This window comes from Lagenorhynchus albirostris, chromosome 13 (assembly GCF_949774975.1).
Source record: "Lagenorhynchus albirostris chromosome 13, mLagAlb1.1, whole genome shotgun sequence".
Taxonomy (NCBI): domain Eukaryota; kingdom Metazoa; phylum Chordata; class Mammalia; order Artiodactyla; family Delphinidae; genus Lagenorhynchus; species Lagenorhynchus albirostris.
The window spans coordinates 47,518,059-47,534,217 of record NC_083107.1 but is presented as its reverse complement, the minus strand read 5'-3'; the positions used below and the strand labels follow the sequence as shown (position 1 = coordinate 47,534,217).

General features: G+C 40.5%; 1 protein-coding gene across 17 annotated transcripts in view; it reads right to left on the bottom strand.

Moving 5' to 3' along the window:
• Positions 1-4,717, bottom strand: part of NRXN1 (neurexin 1) — a 1,122,104-nt gene extending 1,117,387 nt beyond the window's left edge. For 16 of the 17 annotated variants that reach the window (XM_060170152.1, XM_060170157.1, XM_060170155.1 and 13 more), the window contains exon 1: positions 3,931-4,702. In XM_060170152.1, the coding sequence (XP_060026135.1) occupies positions 3,931-4,702 (772 nt within the window). Of the gene's footprint in view, positions 1-3,930 lie in introns of all 17 variants that reach the window. The other variant, XM_060170168.1, reaches the window with a different exon arrangement.
• Positions 4,718-16,159: the final 11,442 nt, after the last annotated feature.

Here is a 16,159-nt window from a genome sequence, read left to right as displayed (position 1 = left end):
TGTACCTGTCCTTCAAAATACATACCATCAGTTAAAGTTTTCATTTATTTATTTTTTAATTACTGTGACTCTGCAAAGAAACGTGAGGCTTCTACCTTCCTATTAAGGTAGGAACTATTTCTGAGAGCTTACTCACAATTGTATTGCTTGGGCCTATGATTCAGGCACATACAAAGCACTTAGTCAATATTTGTTGAACAAAGAAAGGAATGAATGAATAAATGAGTGAGTGAATATGGCTGTCCGTCTGGCCACATCAGTAAAGTCATAGAAAGCAGAGGCTTTATTAAATGATATCTATCACACTGTCATGTTTAGTGATATTAAGCAATCAGCCATCATAAGCCATATGTGTTTCTGGCTACTTAAATAAAGGAATAAAATTGATACTCAGAGTCTAGTATGAAATTTTCATATAAGGGACCCTAAAATGCATAAAACCTGGACCTGGAAATCGTAAAACATATAACTTAAATTCTCACTGATCAGCGTTTTATTCTCATTTTTAACTGGGCAGCCATAGAATTCACTAATTCTTTTAAGCTACTAAGAAATTATTAGTCTCCTTAAGTAGAAACTTATTAAATAACAATGGTCCCAGGGCACTTAGATGGGTATGATTCACTGAAAAAGCTATGTACCCTATAAGCATCCATCATTCGGGAATGGTGACATTCTTGTATAGTGACGTCTGAGGCTGACTCTCAGGGACAAAACACGTAAGTTCTGTTCCATCAGCCATATATATATATATATTTTTCTTTTGAATAATCCCTGAATCTGAAAAAATATCAAACCTAATAAACTGGAAATCTTATTCAGCAGACATGATAAGTACAGGGCTTGAGAATAAGGGTGTTGGCGCTCTTACCCAGGCTCTGTTACTAACCTGATCATGACACATAACTGTCCTTGTGTCCTTTTTACATCACCACATAAATAAATAAATAAAACTCGCTAGGCCTGCCTGAACAAATAGAGCAAGGATGAACATGAGCTCATTAAATGAAAATATTCTAGAAATCCATAGATGTATAAGTTGTTTAAAGACATTCTAGAAAAAAAAGAATATTCTTATTTTATTTTTAATAATTCTTACTGTATTTTGAATACAAAGGCAACTAAAATAATATTAGACTTTTTCATTAAGTTAAAAAAAATAAATTATAGTTGGGACCAGATATAATTTGAATATTGTTTAATGTTTGCTGTTAATTTTTTTTCCAAATTTTCTCTAATGAGTATGGATTTATTTGTTTTTAAATTATTATTATTTCTTTAATGTGGCAATCAGTGCAAATACTGGCTACAGGCAGGGCTTTGTTTATACTTCATCTGAATAGAAATCATCTATCCGTAGCCATCAATACATGATTGGTGTTGGGAGAGGCAGCCATTCTCAATTAATTATTTAATAGTCACTTGACACACATGAAACAGGGAAAATAAGCAAAATGGAGCCAATCCTTCTGGGGAGATCAACTCTGCCTTTATCACTCCATCTCCCATTTCTGTGATAATCAAAGGAACCCAGCCTTTTGTTTTCCTTTCATGACTAGTGGTGATCTTTGCACTCCGTTTTCATTTCAAATTTCCAAAATGAATCAATGCTCCAGAAGTATCCTGATGGATTTTCTTTTCTGGGTTGAATTACCTTATGCATCAGGTAGTATACTGTTCAATTATATATCTAATTCCAAATTCTTCATCTCATGGAAAGAGCTATCCACTTGCAAAATGCATTTCAGAGCTATCTAATTCTGCTTCTCTTCAAAATATTACTTCTGCCATGCTTTCTCCACTCTTAACTGTTCCTGATTATGCACATCCCTGGATTCCTACGTTAAAAATGCACAAAAAATAAAAATTTTCATTTAAAACACCCTCCCACACAGAACAAGCTGTCATTGTGTCATATTTGTTTCCTAATTTAAGGAAGGAAGTTACATCTCATGTGTTCTTCGTTAAATTGCCGGCTCTGTATTTTAAAGTGGCACTGGGATACTTAGAGCAATTTGTCCTATAAAATAATGTCCATTTTTTTAATAATGTCCATTTTTAATTCATTTATATTTATCAGTGCAGAGGTATGCAACTTCAAATTATACTATAGCAAACCATCAAATACAGCTATCTTATTCATGGTTTACAATTAAGTTAGATTTGGTAGAGAAAAAGTATGTACTGTTTTATTCTTGGAAAACATAACTATAAAGCCTGATGCTAAATCCATGGAAATTTACTGATCAACCTGAAGTGCAGTATAGGCCATGGGATACACAGTCTTCTATAATTACTTAAGACAAGATACATGAAAACAAAAACCTTCGTGAAGGCAGAAAGCAATGAAATAATGTTTTACTTTTTTTCCATTAGCCCATGAAGGCTACAGAACTCTCCTAATGACCAGATTTTTTTTCTTCCTAACTCCCTTTGCTGTTTAAACAATTACAAATTTTATCAAGTCTTCATTTCTCTTAAAGTCAGGTAAGAGAGGACTGCCAAGTCCAATAAGATTTACAAGGGCTAGTTCCCCTTAGCAGTGTCAGCAAAAAAAAAAAAAAAACAACAGAAGACATACAATAAAATACAACCATACATAGAGCTTTTGTCACTACAGCTTTCAAAATCAGATTTAACAATCCACCTTTTAAAAAAATCAGCCATAAATGCCATTTATCCGTGTGTTGATTGCTTTGATTTGACCCATAAGCTATCTACTTTAAACCTTGACATCTCAGCCACAGATCCATCCATATTTCTTCTTTTTCATATCACTTGGATTTGGTTCATAGGCTTTCCTGTGTCTATACAACAATATTTCTCCTTGGTCACTGTCGTGTAACAACATTGGAGAAACACAGTAACGACTGAATTTTATGTATAAAGGGGAGAAAATAAAACTTATAGAGATATGAGTTTTTTAAATTCCACACTGTTTCAATCCCTAAGAACAACAGGAATTACAGCTTGGCCTCCACTACTCAGGTAAATATCATTAGCTGAATATCCTTGGAAAATCTCTGGCAATCCTTCATCTGCAACCCCTGTTTATTAGCGTGAAGAAGCTTCCCAGTCCAGCAACATCTAAATTTCTGTACTATTTATCCTCCCAAGTCATCTGCTAATTGAAAAATATGCTATTTAATCTCTAACGTTTCTAAACACGAGCTGACCCCTCTCCCATTTCACGAAACCACAGAAATAATATAATTTTATTAAACTGACAAATGTTGGACTTGGACATAACCAAAGAAACTAACATTAATTCCAGGCACCCTCTTCCTTCTATTCAAGGAAATCCTCACAAGCCTTCTCCCGCCCCACCACCTTTTCCCACAACCAGGAGCAGGTCGTATCACTTTTCTTGTAAAAAGCACAGCTGTGCTTATGAATCCTGTCTCCCTTGTCCTTTACCAATGAGTAACTACGTGGGGATGTTCAACCATGGTGAATCTCTCCTGACTTCATTTTTCACCAAACGTGTGCCCCATCTTCTAGATGCTTATCTGCATCATACGGGGAAAATGGGTGTATTACAGACTTAGTGGTGGTAGAGGAAAAGCACAGCGTACGTTCGGGTGTGCCCCAGCCTGATGAAGATAGGGAGCAGCTGGGCAAAGAACCAGGGGAATGAAGAGGAGAGGTCATTCTCCCTGCCCCTTGAAAGGAAGTAGGGTTGGTAGAACGGGCTCCCGGGAGGAACTGAACCTGGAAATGGGGGCTGCTCAACCATGACGAGGATACCAAGGGAGGGGCTGGGAGAGGTGATAAGGCAGAAACACCCGAAACAGGTCTTCACCGGGACCCTATCTGAAACACGCTCCAGAGAGGGAAGCCCCCATGCACGGGCCCGGGCCTACCTCGCCCTGCCTCCCTGCGCCCTGCCCAGGCCGAGGCCCCCGGGGCTCAGACGTCGTCTGGCCTTACCTTGGCTGCAGTCTTTGCCGCGGAAGCCGGTTCGCGAGCAGTCACACACCGCCTGGTCGTCCACTACGGAACACACGCCTCCGTTGAGGCACACCCCGCCCTCGCCCTCCTCGCCAGCCTCGCACGGGCTCCCGCCGCCGCTGTTAGGCGGCTCGTCGTCCAGCTTCACCTCGCCGCTGTCCACCGGCAGGGCCTGCGAGGAGTTGACCCGCACGTCGCGAATCCACCCTTTGAAGGGCTCTCGCTCCCGCACGGAGGCCAGCGTGAGCTTGAGCGCCGCGGCGCGTAGTTCCGGGGGCAGCCCCCCGACGAAGAGGCCGCTGAACACCGTCATGTCCCGGCGCTTGGACTTGACCTCCACCCACTTGGCCTCCACCTGGTCGATGAAGAGCGTGGTGTTGCGGAACTGACGTCGGATACGCACGCTGTGCCACGCCCCGTCGTTGACCGGGGTGTCGGCCAGGAGCGTGGCGGGCTCGGCGCAGAAGATGGAGAAGCTGAGCTGCAGGCGGCCGCCGCGCGTCAGGATGAGCTCCAGGAAGTCGCAGAAGCCCTCATCGTCGAAGTAGAGCACTAGGCCCCGGGCGCTGCGCGTCTTGAGCTGGAAGCTCATCTCGCTCTCGCAGCAGGCGTTCCACTTGGGGAAGCGCGTCCACTGGCCCTCAGCGCCCGGGAACTCCAGCCCGCTGCCCAGCTCTGCCCAGCAGCCCAGGAGCAGCAGCGAGAGGCACACGAGAAAGCAGCCCCCGCGCTGGAGAAGCGCCGTCCCCATGCTCGGAGCTGGGGTGCGGCGGGGGGGTGCCGGGGCCGACAGGGTCAAAATGGTCCTGGACACCGTGATGCAGAAATAGGGATCCGGAAATAAGTCGGGTAAGGGGAGGGGCAGGAGTGGGAGGGATGCACCCTCCTTTATCTAGCTCTTTTTTTCTTCTTCTTCTTCCAGCAACCCCTCCCTCTCTCCCTATAGTCCCCTCCCAACTGGAAAACGTAGACCCCAGTAGTACAGGGCAGCCACAGAACTTCCAGACCAAAGGGAGGATACACTTTGGAAGCAACGCTCTGGAAAAGGTGTCAACAGAACGTCAAGGGCAATCACGCATCCATTTATCGGTGGTGTCAACAGATGCTTCACTCTTCAAATACCATCATCTGCCAGGTACCATCAGTGGTACCAGGCAAAAGGGAAGCAGTTCGAGTCACACTTTCCAGGCAATTACAAGAAGCCAGCAATGAACCAGGGTCCTTGAATGCTTGGTAATGCCTCAAGTGTTTCTCCTCCAGATGTAGTGTCCCAAACCAGAAGGGAGAAAGGGGCCCCTTGCCTCTTTAAGGCACCACTTATCAACCCCAGAGGAGCTTCAAAGGCCTGCTTCTTCTGTCATATCATGGACTTCCAGTACCACTGTAGCCAAAGCAGAATTCCTTGCACACGGCGGCCTCACAGGCTGGGTTTTACTTCTCTTTGTCCCTCCCCAACAGTAGGGTTCAAACACAGACGCTGTGAAATAGCCAGAAGCTGTTAGATGTGGAAATCACAACAGCTCCTCTTCTTTCCTCTCCGCCTCTGCAAGGCCAAGCTAAGATGCCAGCATATCAATTGGTTGTGTGTCGGTGATGCATTTTGATTTTATTTTGTCTTTTTATAAGGACCCAGAAATCTGCAGAGAATGAAAATAAAAATTAAGTTCTAAAGTCTGTTAGAGTATCATATAATCATTATTCAGCCCAGAAACCAGGTATATAACTAGTGCTGCTAGGAAGTCAGAGTTAACCTTATTGGAAGGAGCTTATTTGTCTTGATATACAAGTAAGAACTAATGTCTCCTAATAATTAATATCACACTCTTACAATCAGCCATTACACCCTTGTAGTTTATTATAAATGTTAATAGGTAACCCTCCCAGGTTTGTATAGAGATTCGGTTAATGTTGTCTTTTACTATTTCTGAGAAAGTTTAATTTTTAAAATATATGAGAAGGAGAGGGGAAAAAAGGCTCTGTTAGGGATTTCTGCTTGTATTGTGCACTGGTTACATGGACAATAAAAATACAACCTATTTAAATCTCAGTTAATAGCTGATTTTACAACAGGCAGAGCACATCAAAATGTTGACTGGAAGCTGCCAGCATGGATTTGTATAGCATTCCTACCATTTTATTTTTCTCAGAGAGAGAAGGAATATTGATAGTTTCTTGGGCATCTCTCTTAAATTTCAACCAAGTATTTTCTTCCTTTTTATTAAAGGAATAATCCGTTATAGGAGAAAACTTCCCACTGGAGTCAGATGTCTATTTTTAGCAGCATTTGTGTCTCAGCTGCCATAATATTAACTCCTCTAAAGATGGGTGAAGTATTTAATATTTTGCCTAACAGTGTAGTGATCTTAACTCCTCTTCAAGTCCTTTCTGGCTGTCAGCTCTTAGAATTTGTGTGGTTAAAACAGCAGCTGGCATGTGTGTCACCTTAGCTGCTGTGGTTCCAGGATGCTCGAATTTAAAATCATATCTTTGAATTACTCACGGTACTATTAAATCACCTCTCTTTATTCAACTCTAACCTGACAGGTTCTTGTAATGGTATAGAAATCATAAATAGTGAATTGTTTTTAAGGCATTTTTTTTTTTTTTACCAAAAAATTACTCTCACATTTTGACAAAAAACAATCACAAATGTGTCATCTGGTCATGTCAAGAAAACACATGTATTTCCCTCACCACTTCCCACTATCTCCTCCCACCACATACACACACACACACACACACACACACACACACGCACGCACACACAAACCAATTTATTGCCTAGACACAGAAGCTCACTATCCAATTAACACTTTTTTTTTCCTACAAGCTGAAACTAGCAGTAATTTATGGCACTGCATTGTGCTGCCGCTCCTCCATGGAGGGAGCTGAGAGCATTTCTCTTCAGTACAGAGCAATCCCTACAGGTGTCAGCTGAGAGCCACCAAGCTAGGGGATCCCACTTCAAGTTCCTCCCCAGATGAAATTGATGACTGGTTCTCTCTCTTTCAACACACACACAACACACTACACACACACACACACACACACACACACTGCCCACTAGCAAAGGGAAATAAAGATCTCAGTTGCTTATTTATTATGGCTGATACATTCCACACCATCAGCAATCAGCAGCCATATCTTTTCTACTCCCATGCTAAGCCCAAAAAAAGTGCTCTTAAAAATCATTCTAAGATAGCATAGTATTCAATATGCTTTGATTTTTTAACTGGACTCAGAAATCTGAAATTTTCAGTCATTGTGAAATAAATCTGGAATTTCAAGATCAAGAGTAGTGCTTTGAAACCATCCACAAGCTCATGTGTTAGAAAACCATTTTTTTTTGTAAGTCAGTTGGAGCCAATTATTTTATTAACTTATAGTACATAGATCACAAAACCTTTCATTACACCTCTCTCCTGCCCTCCTCCACTGATGCATACCTAGACAATTTTTTATGGAATGTAAGAGAAGGGGAAAAACATATATATTCTTACCACAGCGGAGGTCAACTGACTCTCCCAGTTCTTAGAGGAAGCTCATTGTGTGTGAGAGAGTATCTGTATTTATATGGAGAAAAGGATTCTCTCTAGGTGCCCAGAAAACCTAGTGAGTTCACAAATTAGAGGATAAAATAAAAGGATCTGAAAAACAACCTCACTGCAGCCAAAGGAAGAAGCACTCTAATTCAGAAGCAGACTAACAGCCTCATTAATCTTTTCTTTCATTTCTAGAATCAAATTCATTCCCAAGCCACTGGAAGGATCGATATAGTATGGTCATCGGCTGCAGTTGCATTTATTTTAATATGTTTACGGTAACACACACCACACACACGCACACCTTTCCATGCACCTTTCAATAAACCATAGTAAAGAACCTGAAATCTTTGAATTTTTAGAAGTGCCTATCTTTTCCCCCTGGCTTTTGCAAAGTCCCTCAATACCAATGCACACCCAAAATTCTCCCTGGCTTTCCCGCCCAGTCTCTAAGCTCCATCTCTAATACCAGTGCAGTGTCTTAGAGCCTGGAGTCAACTGCACAAATTAAGGCTAGGCACAGCATGGAGCTGATGGGGAAAGGAAAGAAAGATGTAGCTATAGATGTATCTTATTGCTTTGGTTTCTAACTTGCCCATTTTCTTTTTTTTGCTAATAAATCACTGCATTCAGTCTTTAAGTTACTACCCCAGTTCCACTGTCTCATCTATTTAAAAAGCTTCATGCAAAACAACCAAGATCTATACTCCTCCACCCTCCCACCACCCATCCTTCCCTGTGCATTTGTGGCGGATGCTGGCTCGGTTACAATGGGGAAAGATATCCTTCTCGAGCTAGCCTCGCCCCATCCCCTTCCCCCAACACAAATTGAGCTTCTTTACCTGCCCGGTTATTCCCCCTTAGCTCGAGCCAGAGCTTGAGGCATGCATCGGTCAAAGCGAATTTCCTGAGGTCTGTGCAGAAGGCGACTGCTGCTGCCTTTTCAGAGGCGTCAGGCTTGAGCGTCTATCTCCAGGAGTGCGGGAGGGAAGAACAGGCAAAGGAGGGGAGTAGAAGGGGGAGGAGAGGGAAAGAGCTGGGAAGGAGGAGGCGGTCGTGGAGCCCGAGAAGGCTGGGTTACGTGACGCCGGGTGCTGTCCTTCCGAAAGAGAAGGGCGGAGCTGAGCTCTCCGCAGTACCATGGAGAGCGGCGGGCCGTCCTCAGACTGGGATACTGGTGGGCGCAGCCCTGGGGCGCAGCCCCTCCCGGTCGGGATGCTGCGCAGCGAGGTGTGTTTCTGCCTTTGCTTCGTCCCCTTGCTGTGGGAGCCCGCTCCTGGGGGCGGGGACCTAACGCAAGTGCTTCTAACTTGTCACCACCCACCCTCCCCCACGGGGTGGTGGTTGGGGGAGAGAGAGAGAGAGAGAGAGGAACCAGACAGCCACGTAGCCTACTGAGCATGCCCAGGCCCCTGCTAGACCCACGGAAAGCTGTGTGGAGATTCCACTTCTCCGGGGTTTAGTCGTGATTGGGAGAGGGTATCTGAGAGTGTTCTAGGGCCAAAAGGAAGGGGCCAAGGAGTCGGTGATTAAGATGAGCTCTGGCTTTACTTGCGCACTTAGATCTCCTGCTTGGAACCCTTGAAAAGCTACAGCTCTTCGCGGAATACAGGGACAGGCAAGATTCACACAGTCGCTGGCATTCCCCCAGATCCACCGTCCCTGCCCCACCCCTTACTGTGGCCCTGGGCTGAGTGATCACTTCAGATTTTCACGATCTGCCTAAGCTGTGCCGAAAAGATGTGAAAGGGACCCATCTGTGCTCTTCCCTGGCCATGGGCATCCTGAGCTGAACCAACTTCTGTAGCTGTTTAACTCTTCCCTCTGTCTCCTTCTTTTTGGTAAAGCCTGGAGGAAGTGAAACTTGATGCAAGGCTCTAACCATATCACTGGGCATGCCTAGTAGGCATTGCTGAGTTTGATGACAAAGGCGTTAAATCTAAGGGAGCTTGCAGAATAGGTGGTAGAGAGGTCTGAAGTGTGTGGCTAAATTATAGTTTGAGTCCTATGGACATTTAAATTCCTAACCCTATTACATTCCTAGCCTGGGTTAGTTTTAGAGCAGAAAAAGCAGACATATTGATCTCAACATCACAAAACTAACAGCTTCAGCCTCAAATGCTATAAGGTAAGACTATCTTCTGCCTCTAGGCCCTATAAGGCAAAATGGTAAAAACTAGACAAATTCAGGAGTACTGAAATAATAATATACATTCCAAATGCAATATTCATTTCCTGCCAAAGAAACCAGAACTCAATTCCTTTTGATAAACCTATTTCTACTTTCACTACTTTTGTAAAAGAGTCTAAATAACTTGGAGACAGGAACAAGTTTTATTATTTTTATTGGCTTCAGTAAGACACTGTGGTCAAGTAATTAAACGTGTGGGAACTAGAATCAGGTTGTCTGGGCTTGAATTTCATCTCTGCCATTTATCAGCTATGACCTTGGGTAAGATGCTTAACCTTACAATGCCTCAGTCACCTCATCTGTTAAATTGGATATATTAGCAGCTCCCAATTCATCTGTTTGTTGTTGTGGAGATTAAATTAATAAATGGACATAAAATATTTTAGAATTGAGTGAATACTAGCTTTTTTCTATTAATTCCAAGCCCATTCTGTTCTGTTTGACCCAATGGAAGTCACTTCTCTGAAATCCAGATTCCCTGACTGTGAAGTAGGGGTACTGGTGAGTACCAACTTATTTTACAGGATTACTTTGGGGATGTAATGAAATAATAACCATTAACGTTTTAAAAAACAAAAATGAAATTTTAAATAATGTAAAGCTAAGTCTCAGAAAAATACCTTATCTAAGGTTAACCAGTCATTACGTGAATTTGGATCACAAGAATACTCTACTTAATTCAGGGCCTTTATAAATTTTTCCTACCATTTGCCAACAGGTTCTAGAGCAAATAGCAGATAAGGTATGCCCACACGTGTCTATTATAGAGGTAAGGCTTACTGAAAAGTAAGTAGAAGGGACAGTGAATTTTTAAGAATTGAATCTAGAAATGTTCCATGATGCCCTTAATATCTGTGTGTACATTCATCAGTGAATCTTATGGTGATAGCAGAAGATTTCTAGAGGCTCTCTTAAGAGTCAAACCCTGTCTTTTTTTTTTTTTTTTTTTTTTGCGGTACGCGGGCCTCTCACTGTTGTGGTCTCTCCCGTTGCGGAGCACAGGCTCGGGATGCGCCGGCTCAGCGGCCATGGCTCACGGGCCCAGCCGCTCCGCGGCATGTGGGATCTTCCCGGACCGGGGCACTAACCCGTGTCCCCTGCATCGGCAGGTGGACTCTCAACCACTGCACCACCAGGGAAGCCCTCAAACCCTGCCTTTTACCTGGACTCTTAAAACCCATTGATTGCCACCAGTGTATATGACCTGATTAATTATTTAGTTTCTTTAATTTTACGTTTGTGAATTTGGATCTTCAGTTGGGCCACAACGTTTCCACTGGATCATGGTTTTCCTTGGGGTGTCTTCTGTGGGTTTCTAATTCAAAGACATGTTACAATTCTTATTCTTCATGCATAAGTTTTAAAACAAAAAGTCCTCCGTGCCCACCCCTTACTCTCTCTCACACACACACACACACAAATCTAAACTGAGGGACTAGATTATATGTTGCAGTAATCCCCTTTGCAGTTATCAGGTTTAAAGTAACTACTGTATCTAGTCTAAGAAACATGGACAGATATAGATTTCTTTATTTCAGTAAATATGCAGAGGGAAAACTATCAATATGTGTTTAGAATGGAAAAAATATCACAACATAATTTAGTGATAAAAGCTCTTTATTTTAAAGTATGACTTGCTGTGCTGTTTCTAAACAAATTGTTTCAACTCTCTGAGCACTAGTTTCCTCATCAGTAAAATGAGGATAAGGGCACCTCACCTTATAAGATCTGGTGAGGATAATGCCAATATCTAATTTTGAGTGTCTGCTCCATGTGAAACAGTGCTCCAGTGCTTTACTTACATTAACTTAGTTTATCCCTCACAGGAACCCTATAAAATAGAGTCTAGGATTTCACTCATTTTACCAATGAGAAAAGTGAAGCACAGAGAGGTTAACCAAGACAGTCAAGGTCACACCTAGCAATATAAGAGCAAGGAAGGATTCAGACTCAAGACTGTGATCTTAAACACCTGCTACACTGTCTCTCATCAAATGATCAAATATGCCTAGCACACTTCTTGGCACAATGCAGATGCTAATAAATGTTAATTCCCCTTTTAAGAGTTTCATCAAGAGGAATTCAGGAAACTAAACAGTCAACTTTGGAATGTGGTAATGTCTTTCCCTAATGACAAATACTATATGAAATATCTTAATGAAAACCGGTGAGGTGTTCTTAATATTACTATCATTATTTTTGTTTGTGGGTAAGATGTGAAAGGATTCCTACTGATATGAATTTGAGGCAATTTAACACTTGTCAGAAGAATCTAGTATTTTTTTTTTTTTTTAGGAAGTGGAAACTAGGATTAATTCCTCTGCAATGGACCTTAGGGCATCTACCAATTTTAGGCTACAGTAGTGTGTGAAGAATTATAACTCCTGTCCCTTGCTACTACTCAGAACAAATGAGATAATTGTGAAATCAAGGTGTTTATGATTATGTCTGATTGGGAGAATTTCTTACAACCCAAATATGGAAACATAAATAATATCTCATGCCATAAACTGGTTAACTTTTTGCAACAATGAAAATGGAAATGCATGATCATCATAAACAAATACATTTCCATAGGGTATTAAATATTAATGAGCATTCTAACTTGGAAACTTGCTCTACACTAAAAATAAATGAAACTAAGTGATAAGATTTTTTTGACTGAGAAATGAATACAGAGACACTCTGTGTTTATTACTGCAATCATAGCTTGTGCTTTAACATTAGGAAATCAGTGTAAACACCTACTTTCTCAATTAACATTAGGCAAAGTGGAGGCTTTGAGATACCCATGAATTCCAAGACTGATATCAATTTGGAAGGGAGTTTTAACTTTACAGATATGTGATTGAGAAGAAATGCATGGTAATAATGAAGGAATATATGAGTTGATATGTATTAAATAATTTTCCACTAAAGATGGTAGATAATTTAAAAGAGCAAGAAGATTTATCATTTTGAGGGATTTTCTATTTGCTGTGATTCAAGTGATCAAAATGAAGCCATTTTTTCTACTGAAATATGGTATCACTAGGGAGAGATTAAATTACATGATATTCTCAACTAAATTTCAGATTAATAGTGAATTCCTCTAACCAATTACTGTATCACTGTTGCATAACTGGAATGCTATTGTTTAGTTTACAACTTATTTATTTTAATAATATATACAATCCTTGTAACTTGGTTTGTGGTTAAATGTCTCTAGCTGGTTTCCTTTGTATGAACCGATATGAGTTTCTCATGAACAAAAGTTGATGAATAGTTCTTGAACATGCTGCTATGTAAACCTCATTTTCAACACAGCAACTAGAGGAATTTTTAAATGCAAGGAAATGCAATAAGTCTGGGTCTTTGGACTCAGCTATAGACTGGAACAAACATACTGGAACTTTCATGTAGAAAAATCCCAATAATTTCTCATGAAGTTTACTAAGTTACTTTCAGGAGAAATAAGCAAACTCAGCATGTTAAATACTTTTGTACTACTTGAAAAAATCTTCGGCATAGTAAAATTAGGCTACTTTCACATGAGTATATAATTTTTCAGTAATCAGAAGATAGACTGTGAATTTTTTAATGCTACAAATTATTTGAATAATGATAATTATTAAGGTATCAAGCTACAGTAGAGAAAGCACATGGATAGGTACTTGAGAATAGTAGTTAAGTTCTAATCAGTGCACCTGCTAGAGAGGTTTCAATGTACGACCACTGCAGTGTGTTTGATGAGCAGTGTTCTTAAATCTAGGGCACCACTAACACCTGTGTATGTTCTGTCATGCCTACCCCCAAACTTCCTTCACCCCACAATAATGAAAAATCTTTCTGGAGAAGAATAGCAGCTACTAAACTAAGTTTGTGAGAAGCCCCTGCCTGGGGTGTTATTTCACTCACTGATTAGTTACATATTTGGGCCTGTCTTTGTTATCCCCTCTAGGAACTTAGTTCTCCTCCTGTCACCGAACTTTGTCTCTTTATTGCCCCTGCACCTACCCCCACCCCCACTTACAGTCAATCCCTTCCATTCCCAGCTGCTAGACTTCAGGAAAGGAATTTTCTCATTCATCAGAATCTAGCTTTACGCATATTTTCATTGGGTCCCTGCATCCAATTTGTTTAATTTAACCAATCCAGTTTAATTTCCCTTACTGTGGCTTTTGAGGGAAGAGCAAGAGTTGTGCTGGAGTTATAGATGCCAGTGAGATTCAAGCCTTATTGTACCTTTGCTTCATTTCAGCTTATTTCTGCCCCCGGAAATCTGTGGAATCAATTCTTTGTGCTGGCATATTGAAATATTTTGTAGTTAGCTTTTAAGGCACATCCTGTGTGAATTGTTTGTTTGTTGTTCGTTTGTTTCCCATCCTATCACAAACTACTGCCCCTCCCCCCATTTCTATATATAGTTTTGTGGTTTTTGTTTAGACTTTTGAAGCTACTTGTGAAGCAGAATTAACAAGAGTTTTATTTTTATAAGAGCTTTTCTCTTGCTGAAAGAAAAATAACAGTAAAATGGAGATGAACTAAAGCCTAAATTATTTGCACTTGATCTAGACAACCCATTGAATGAGACTATAGTACCATACTAGGCAATTAAATTTTCTGTAAATCAAGGAGAGCAGATGGAAATGACTAAGCAAGTCCAGCATGTGACATACATGAGTGAGGTAAACGGAAGTGGGGAAACAATGAGAATGGGTTGGCACTGTGGCCAAATAAAAATTGCATACTTTTCCAAAAAGGGCATCTACTCCCCAGCCCTAGCAGATTGTGGACAGGTGGGTCCAATGTTGCCAGATTATATGATTTTTCAGAAGCACCTGGAAATCTGGAATTTTATATAAAAGCTATTGATTTATAAAATCATATATCATTAAAAAATAATGATAACCTCCACAACAACAAAACTGTACAGGACAAAACAGACTTCTTTGCTGCTTGGAAATGGCACATGGGCTGCCAATTTGTCACCTTCACATTTATGTTCACACATACACATGCAAACTCACACTTATGCATTATTTTTGTCTGAGTTCAATATTTCAAAAGATGTGTTTATATCTTCTAAATCCAGCTAAGAATATAAAGTGAACAAATAGATATAATCAAGATTAAAGTTTTATCTATTGGAATCAAGAAGATGATTTTCTAAGTAGCTTGGTATATGGGAAGAAACACTGGATTCTGAGTTACATATGTTTCCTAGTTCTAGCTTTGTTATTAGCTTTGTTTAATGCCCTAAGCAAATCTCTTAGCTTCTCTAGTTTAATGCCTGCTTGATATGTTGTGGGCTGAATTGCATCCCCCAAAACGATATGTTGAAGTTCTCACCCCAGTATCTGTGAATGTGACCTTATCTGGAAATAAGGTCTTTGTAGATGTAATCAAGTTAAGATGAAGTCATACTGGATTAGGGTGGGCCTAAATCCAAAGATTAGTGCCCTTATAAGGAGAGAAAGATTTGAAGATGGAGGAAATACAAGGAATAGAGCCATACAGACAAAGAAATCACAGTGATGCAGCTATGAGCCAAGGAACGCCAAAGAATGCCAGCAACCACCAGAAGCTCTGAGAGAGGTATGGAATAGAATCTTCCTCAGAGTCTCAAGAAAGGACCAACAATGTTCACATTTTGATTTCAGATTTTTAGCCTCCTGAATTGTAAGAAAATAAGTTTGTGTTGTTTTAAACCATCTAGTTTGTGGTAATTTGTTATGATGGCCCTAGGAAACTAATACAGTATATACATAATAGAGAGGTTGGGAAAATATACATATGGAGAAAACTAGTATAAGAGGCAGTATGCTAGATGATTTTACATATGTATTACTTTAACCCATATAACGACCTTGAGAAGTAGACATTCCTTCCTTCATTCATTCATTCCCCTTTCTTGTTCTTTTCCTCTCTCACTTTCTCACTCTTGTTCCTGCTCTCACTTTCTCTCTCTCTCTCTCTCTCTCCCCCTTTCTCTGTCTGTCTGTCTTTCAACAAGATATGGCTTAGAGATTCTAATTAACTTGTGCCCAAACTCATAGACTGCTTCTGGATGGAATGACAACCAGATGTGTCTATGACTAAAACACACATTCTTGTTCACTGTACCCTTCTGTTACAGTACTTTTCAAAGACAGAAAGCTATAAAATATAATATAAAATTATTATTCTGGAGTTTTCTTTAATTTTTAAGAGATTGAAAAAAGGAAGAGAAAAAAATACCACAATAGAGAAAGCAAGAATACCTCTCCCAAATGCATACATCTCAATACATTTTAGGTAAACACAGGTCTTGAATAGGCTATCAGGATAAGAAAAAGGAATACTGTAGTTTTCTAGTTATTTCATACCAGCAGTAATTTTAAATGAAACTTTTTTATTGTAGTATGGAGTAATACAATATAGAAAACCTAAGTCTAGAGCTTGATGAATTTCAAAAGAAAGTGAACACACCCATGTGATTTTCATCAAGATACAT